General features: G+C 44.8%; 1 protein-coding gene across 1 annotated transcript; it reads right to left on the reverse strand.

Annotated features, from left to right (window-relative positions):
- Positions 1–1807: 1807 nt before the first annotated feature.
- LOC114188373 (uncharacterized) lies at positions 1808–2239 on the reverse strand. The gene has a single exon (XM_028076963.2). The coding sequence runs from the start codon at positions 2237–2239 to the stop codon at positions 1808–1810; it is 432 nt and encodes a 143-aa protein (XP_027932764.2).
- Between the last annotated feature and the right edge of the window lie 6796 nt (positions 2240–9035).

Consider the following 9035-nt stretch of genomic DNA (forward strand, 5'->3'; position numbering starts at 1 on the left):
CGATACAAATTGTGCGACCTCTTTCTTCATGCCTTGCCACCAAAAGTTCTCCTTGAGGTCTTGGTACATCTTAGTCATGCCAAGATGCAGACTAAGACGACTTTTGTGTCCTTCCTCAAGGACCAACTTCCTCAACTCCACATCATCTGGTACACAAACCCTGCCTCTGAACCTCAGAACACCATCACTACCCAAGGGAAACTCCTTGGCCTGATCTGATCCCAGTAGTTCCTTCACCTTCAGTAGACTAACATCCCTTGCTTGCCTCTCCCTGATTAAGCCCAGAAAGTCACTAGATATGACCAAGGTGCTGCACCTAATGAATTCCGGCTCCAACTCAAACTGTAACTTCATGTCTCTGAAGCTCTCTAGCAACTCCATCTCTTTTATCATCAAGTGTGCCACATGCACTGTCTTCCTACTCAGTGTGTCTGCCACCACATTCGCTTCCCTAGGTGATAGAGAAGCTCAAAGTCGTAGTCCTTCAAAAACTCTATCCACCGCCTCTGCCTCATATTCAACTCTTTCTGATCAAAGAGGTACTTCAAGCTCTTGTGGTCACTAAACACGCGAAACTGTGCACCATACAAGCAATGCCTCTAGATTTTTAAAGCAAAAACCACTGCTGCCAACTCGAGATCATGGGTAGGATAGTTTTTCTCATGAACTTTCAACTGCCTCGAAGCATAGGCCACCACCTTCCTCTCCTGCATCAAGACACACCCAAGGCCCTGATGAGAGGCCTCATAGTAAACCTCAAAGGGTTTACTCACATCTGGGATTACCAACACTGAAGCACTCGTCAGCCTCTGCTTAAGCTCCTTGAAGCTCTCCTCACACCTATCAGTACATGCAAACAGTTGGTCCTTCCTGGTTAGCTGTGTCAGGGGTGCCACTATCTTGGAGAACCCCTCTATAAACCTCCTGTAGTAGCCAGCTAAACCCACGAAGCTCCGAATCTCCATCACTGACTTGGGACATTCACACTGTATCACAACCTCCACCTTAGCTGGATCCACAACTATGCCCTGAACTGATATCACGTGCCCCAAGAACTGCACCTCTCTCATCCAAAAGTCACACTTTGACAACTTGGCAAACAACTGCCTCTCCCTTAAGATACCAAGCACTATCCTCAGATGCTCGACATGTTCCTCGTGCATCCTGGAGTAGATGAGAACTTCATCTATAAAGACCACGACAAACTTATCTAGAAACGGGCGGAAGATCCGGTTCATGTAGTCCATGAACAAGGCTGGAGCATTGGTCACACCAAACGGCATAACCACGTACTCGTAGTGCCCGTATCTAGATCTGAAAGCAGTCTTCTCTACATATTCCGCCTTTACCAGAATCTGATGATAACCTGACCGGAGATCAATCTTGGAGAACACCGATGCCCCATGTTGCTGATCCATCAAATCATCTATTATTGGCAAGGGGTACTTGTTTTTGATAGTCAGCTTGTTCAGCTACCTATAATCCACACGCAACCTCGAGCCGTCGTCCTTCTTCTTTACCAATAGACAGGCTCTCCCCACGGCGAAGCACTCGGCCGTATAAACTGTTTCTCCAGTAATCCCTCTATCTGCTTCTTTAACTCCACCAACTCCGCTGGGGCCATGCGGTAAGGAGCTATCGACATCGGGCCAGCTCCCGGTACCAAGTCTATGGAGAACTCAACTTCTCTTCTCGGGGGCAAACCTGGTACCTCTTCGGGGAACACATCTTCGAAGTCCCTGACCACTGGTATCACGGTGATCCTCTCCTCCTTCTCAACCTTTACCTTGGCAAAGATCATGAAACACTATGCGCCGCTCTGAATTTCCTTCATTACTCCATGGGAAGACAACAACTCAGGCTCCTCTGAGTTGGAGAACAACAACTTCTTCTCCCGACAGTCTATGAGAACATGATTGGCAGAGAGCCAATCCATTCCCAAGATTACATCTAGTCCTTGCAGAGGGAGGCATATGAGATTGACTTTGTATACACGTCCCTCTACCTCAACTGGACATCTAGCACACACAGAAGAAGTCCTAACCAACCCGGATGCCAGGGTAGATACCACGAGGTCAAACGGTAGCCCACACACCGACAGACCTAACTCCCGCACACAAGACTCTAACACAAAAGAGTGTGCCGCTCCAAAATCGAAAAGCACGCAACAAGACTTGCCAGATATCACACAACAACCAACGACTAGGTTACCTGAACCTGCTGCCTCTGACCCAGTCATCTCATAAACCTTGCCTGTAGCCTGAGGCCTGCTGCCTCCCCTCCTCTGTTGAGTTTGACCAGAAGTCTGGCTCGGTGCCTATGGTGAAGGTTGTGCCACTATCCTCCTCAAGGTGGGACAATCTCTACCAAAGTGGCCCTCCCTGCCACAATGGTTGCACCTACGGAAACCTGATAGCTGCGGGCAGAAATTCTTCCCATGCAGCCCTCCGCAATGATAGCATTGGATCCTGCTGGGCGGGGAAGAAAAACCGCTCGACCCCTGTGGCTGTGGGTGAGGTCTAGCATATGGCTTCCTCTTCTCTTCAACTCGTGGCTTGGACCCAGATGGTCCGCTAACACTCTGTTGTGGCTACTGCTGGGCTTCCACCTTCATACGCTCCATGACCCTGGCCTTTTCCACCAAGGCTGCAAAGTCCTTGATGGACAGCGGGGCCACCATCAAGAGGATGTCTCCTCTGAGACCATTCTCAAACTTCCTGCAGCGTCACTCCTCATCGAGCGGCATGGTGTAGAAATGCCCTAGATGCTTGAATCTCTCGGTACAAAGCTACTAATTTGTTCCCCTGTGTCAGCTGGAGGAACTCTACCTCCTTAGCGTATCTCACGCTGTCTGAAAAGTACTTAGAAAGAAACCTCCTCTTGAAGGGTTCCCTTGTAATATCCTCATGCCTCTCTTCCATCTCTAGCCTCATACTGGCCCACCAATGCTCAGCCTCTCCTGTGAGCATGTAGACAGTGAAAGCAAGCCTACTCTCATCGGGGCACCTCTTGGCATCGAAGATGCGCTCCATATCCTTCATCCACTGGTCCGCCTGATCGGGACTCGACTTGCCATCAAACTTGGTGGGGTGGTGCTTTAAGAAGTCTTCCAAACTCCATTCAGGGGGTGGAGGTTGGGGATGAGGACCATACATCTGAGCACCAGCAGCATTCTCCCCTAACTGACGGAGAGCATCCACATGCTGCCTCTGAGCGTCTTCAGCAGCCTGCCTAGCAGCTTCCATCTGCTGCATCATGAAGTTCTGTTGCTCAAGAGAGGCTTCCTAGCGCTGCATCGCCGCCTCATGCTGCTGCAACATGGCATTGCTTTGCTGGGTCAAAGCAGCAGCTATGGCCTCGATTGCCCTAGCCAGATCTTGCCCATCGCCCTGAGGGGGTGGAGGAGGAGCGATACGCGGGGGTTCCATAACACTTGACACACAGAAAGAACCATCAGAACTCAGTTAGATTGGAAACTCATCTAAGCATGACAAGAAGGCACAACGAAAGCTAAGCAAACACATAGCCCACAAACACTAAGGAACGAAGGCTCTGATACCATAAAATGTGACATCCCATTTAAATAGATTAAATCTACTAAACAAGCATCGCATAATTATGATAAAAAGAAACAATCAGAGTAACAGAACAAGTACAATCTACTATTACAGTTATCCATAAGAGTACTTAAAAGGAAACGTAGGCATACAACCCTGCCTCTAACGAAACGAGGTCAAACGTTAAGTGTCTTACAAAAAGGGTCACCTCTAGAGCATGGAATCTTAAAATAGAAGGGTAATTAAGCTATAAAACTACTAATAGGGCTATAATGACTGGTCCAACTACATCGCACCGCTACCACCAGCTGATCCACCTCCTGAGCTCTTTCCATCTGCTCCCACCGTAGGGTGATCATAGCAAAAGGAAAAGAATCACGGTAAAACATACACAATAATAAAAGGGTAAGCTAGAGTGATTTAAAATTTACGTGGCATAGCAGACCAACACTTAAACAGTTCAAGCATGTCAACACAGTGAGCACAGCGAATCATGTTATCACTAACAGACCCAAACACCCCCAACATATTCACGTACATCATATTTAGGAGGAATAATCCAGACAATACACGCAACAAATCATTCAAACAATAATTAAAACAGTGCACACACTCGCAAACTCGCTCAGGCGATGGGCTGGCCTCACTCAAACAGCGGGCTCTCGCGAGGCGAGACATGCAACAGTGGGGGTTTCACGAACTCTCGCTCAGCTCGCCTGAGCGAGACGTGGCGTCGCTCAAAACGTAGACTGGTAGCCTAGGCGAGCGTTCGAGGCAGAACCTTAGGCGAGCCTTTGATACTCTCGCCTAGGCGAGACGAGCTTGCTTGGGCGAGAATATTAGATCTCCCCCACTGTTCCACGCATTTAGTCCCTAGAAACAACCCACATCAAGCATTTTAACTCCAATTCAAATAATCACACACATCCTCCAGTCATTTCATGCATAATAGTAGTGGAAACAAGCACATGCAGCAAAAAGAGACGAAAAACCTAGCTCCCCTTACCTCTATTTTAGAGTACCAAAAGCAACCGACCCTATCTATGAGGTATCACAGCTACAAGGACTAGAGTAGAGCTGAAACAAGAAGATCCAGACCAAAACAAGGTTAGGAGATCGAACCCTAATATACCCAATGTGCTCAACAGCGAAGAAAAGGGGAAAAATTAAGCTAAAGCTCTAGAGTTTGACTTTCTAGGAGTACAAGATGGGTTATGCTAGCTTGGAGATGGGAGATTATAAGTGCCCTAGCAGAGCTTTGCTTCGTAGAGGGAGACAAGAGGGAGCTCTATTTTTCTGAAAACCCAAGCAAAGAGAAATGAGGAAACAGAAAGGGTATGAGGGGTTCTACAGTTGGGCTGGCCTTGGGCCTACGAAAAGGCCAGGCCCAACACATGAAACTGAAAATGGGGCTTACAGTAATTGTGAATTACTTTTTTTTTGGAAAGCCAAAACCAAAGACTGTATTTCATTCCTTTAATTAAATAAAGAACACGTAAAAAGAATTAATTTATTTTTATTTTTATTCAATCTTTAATTTTAAAACAAAATATTTTTTTATTTATTATTTAAAAATAAAATTAAATAAAGAAAAATTTAAAGAAACACTTTTTGATCAATTTTATTATTTTTTAGACAATTTATTACTGTTTATTTTTTAATATTTTGGAAATAATTTTTTTAATAATTTGGTCGAAATTGGGTGGTGACAGAAACTACATGTCTTTTTTTTTTTATCTTGATTATGAGCTTCAAGTGGTGACTCCCTTTTACTCATCTCGAAACCTTTGTCACTCATCTTCATCTACTTCTCATTCCAATTAAGTTTTCAACTACTTAAGTCTTCAATCACATCAGTCCTCATTTCCATTTACTCTCCAATTGTTTCTTTCTTGAGGTGTTATCACTGTGTATTTATTTAATCGAATAGTTTTTTAATCCTAGTATATCTAGTTTGCTTGACTATCTTAGCCGAATTGAACAATGCAATTTGCCTTTGAACCAAACTTGATAGCTCATAATTCACTTTAGCTTGTATTAACAATGTCCCCTTTATTCATTTTTTTGTGGGATTTTATTTGACTGTTTTAGTCGAACTAAACAATGCAATTCACATTTGAACCACCCTTGATAGCTTACAATGCATCTTAGCTTGTATCAATAATGCCCCCTTTATATAATTTTTTGTGGACTTTCAGTTGAATTAATGGACTTGTAAACAAGATAGGATAAACCTAGTATGGGGATGTTTAGGGTGTACTAATATCTACATTAACCTTTCCTTCTTATTATCATAATCATAATAACGTGGACTGAGATGATGTCTATCACAATATGTGTTATGATCTCCATCCTTTCCTTTATGCCCCCAAATATAATATTGGAGAGAACTATAAGTACGTGGGTGATGGTGAATAATGAATATAATTACCAATAATATTCTCATTACCTTTTGTATAGAATAGTCAATTCTTTTACAATGTGGTAGATTAATGGCTTCTTCTTGTCTCCATTAATACCACGAATTCTTTTACAATGAATACCACGAATTTCAATTTTTCAAAAAACTCCCCACCAAACCATCTAGCTTTGGCGTGCTGCACCGCCAACCTTGGCCATGTGCAAAACCCACAGAACTCAAAACTTGCGTGCACCAAGACTTTCATGGTATTCATTTGGGGACATTTGTAGGGCTTTCCAAGCCTCACATCTCAAAAATCACGAATTTCATTTTTTCACAAAACTCCCCACCAAGCCATCTAACTATGCCGTGGTGCACCGCCAACCTTGGCCATGTGCAAAACCCACCGAACTCAAAACTTTCGTGCACCAAGACTTTCATGGTATTCATTTGGGGAAACTTGTAGGCCTTTCCAACCCTCACATCTCAAAAATCACGAATTTCATTTTTTCACAAAACTCCCCACCAAGCCATCTAGCTATGCCGTGCTGCACCGCCAACCTTGGCCATGTGCAACACCCACCGAACTCAATACTTTCGTGCACCAAGACTTTCATGGTATTCATTTGGGGACATTTGTAGGCCTTTCCAACCCTCACATCTCAAAAACTACGAATTTCAATTTTTCACAAAACTCCCCACCAAGCCATCTAGCTATGCCGTGCTGCACCGCCAACCTTGGCCATGTGCAAAACCCACCGAACTCAAAACTTGCGTGCACCAAGACTTTCATGGTATTCATTTGGGGACATTTGTAGGCCTTTCCAAGCCTCACATATCAAAAATCACGAATTTCATTTTTTCACAAAACTCCCCACCAAGCCATCTAGCTATGCCGTGGTGCACCGCCAACCTTGGCCATGTGCAAAACCCACCGAACTCAAAACTTGCGTGCACCAAGAATCTCATGGTATTAATTTGGGGACATTTGTAAGCCTTTCCAACCCTCACATCTCAAAAATCACGAATTTCAATTTTTCACAAAACTCCCCACCAAGCCAATTAGCTATGCCGTGGTGCACCGCCAACCTTGGCCATGTGCAAAACCCACCGAACTCAAAACTTTCGTGCACCAAGACTTTCATGGTATTCATTTTGGGACATTTGTAGGTCTTTCCAACCCTCGTATCTGCAAAACCACGAATTTCAATTTTTCAAAAAACTCCCCACCAAACCATCTAGCTTTGGCGTGCTGCACCGCCAACCTTGGCCATGTGCAAAACCCACAGAACTCAAAACTTGCGTGCACCAAGACTTTCATGGTATTCATTTGGGGACATTTGTAGGGCTTTCCAAGCCTCACATCTCAAAAATCACGAATTTCATTTTTTCACAAAACTCCCCACCAAGCCATCTAACTATGCCGTGGTGCACCGCCAACCTTGGCCATGTGCAAAACCCACCGAACTCAAAACTTTCGTGCACCAAGACTTTCATGGTATTCATTTGGGGAAACTTGTAGGCCTTTCCAACCCTCACATCTCAAAAATCACGAATTTCATTTTTTCACAAAACTCCCCACCAAGCCATCTAGCTATGCCGTGCTGCACCGCCAACCTTGGCCATGTGCAACACCCACCGAACTCAATACTTTCGTGCACCAAGACTTTCATGGTATTCATTTGGGGACATTTGTAGGCCTTTCCAACCCTCACATCTCAAAAACTACGAATTTCAATTTTTCACAAAACTCCCCACCAAGCCATCTAGCTATGCCGTGCTGCACCGCCAACCTTGGCCATGTGCAAAACCCACCGAACTCAAAACTTGCGTGCACCAAGACTTTCATGGTATTCATTTGGGGACATTTGTAGGGCTTTCCAAGCCTCACATCTCAAAAATCACGAATTTCATTTTTTCACAAAACTCCCCACCAAGCCATCTAACTATGCCGTGGTGCACCGCCAACCTTGGCCATGTGCAAAACCCACCGAACTCAAAACTTTCGTGCACCAAGACTTTCATGGTATTCATTTGGGGAAACTTGTAGGCCTTTCCAACCCTCACATCTCAAAAATCACGAATTTCATTTTTTCACAAAACTCCCCACCAAGCCATCTAGCTATGCCGTGCTGCACCGCCAACCTTGGCCATGTGCAACACCCACCGAACTCAATACTTTCGTGCACCAAGACTTTCATGGTATTCATTTGGGGACATTTGTAGGCCTTTCCAACCCTCACATCTCAAAAACTACGAATTTCAATTTTTCACAAAACTCCCCACCAAGCCATCTAGCTATGCCGTGCTGCACCGCCAACCTTGGCCATGTGCAAAACCCACCGAACTCAAAACTTGCGTGCACCAAGACTTTCATGGTATTCATTTGGGGACATTTGTAGGCCTTTCCAAGCCTCACATATCAAAAATCACGAATTTCATTTTTTCACAAAACTCCCCACCAAGCCATCTAGCTATGCCGTGGTGCACCGCCAACCTTGGCCATGTGCAAAACCCACCGAACTCAAAACTTGCGTGCACCAAGAATCTCATGGTATTAATTTGGGGACATTTGTAAGCCTTTCCAACCCTCACATCTCAAAAATCACGAATTTCAATTTTTCACAAAACTCCCCACCAAGCCAATTAGCTATGCCGTGGTGCACCGCCAACCTTGGCCATGTGCAAAACCCACCGAACTCAAAACTTTCGTGCACCAAGACTTTCATGGTATTCATTTTGGGACATTTGTAGGTCTTTCCAACCCTCGTATCTGCAAAACCACGAATTTCAATTTTTCAAAAAACTCCCCACCAAACCATCTAGCTTTGGCGTGCTGCACCGCCAACCTTGGCCATGTGCAAAACCCACAGAACTCAAAACTTGCGTGCACCAAGACTTTCATGGTATTCATTTGGGGACATTTGTAGGGCTTTCCAAGCCTCACATCTCAAAAATCACGAATTTCATTTTTTCACAAAACTCCCCACCAAGCCATCTAACTATGCCGTGGTGCACCGCCAACCTTGGCCATGTGCAAAACCCACCGAACTCAAAACTTTCGTGCACCAAGACTT

Source organism: Vigna unguiculata, chromosome 6, assembly GCF_037176805.1.
Source record: "Vigna unguiculata cultivar grain cowpea cultivar isolate G323 ecotype 2 chromosome 6, ASM3717680v1, whole genome shotgun sequence".
NCBI lineage: Eukaryota > Viridiplantae > Streptophyta > Magnoliopsida > Fabales > Fabaceae > Vigna > Vigna unguiculata.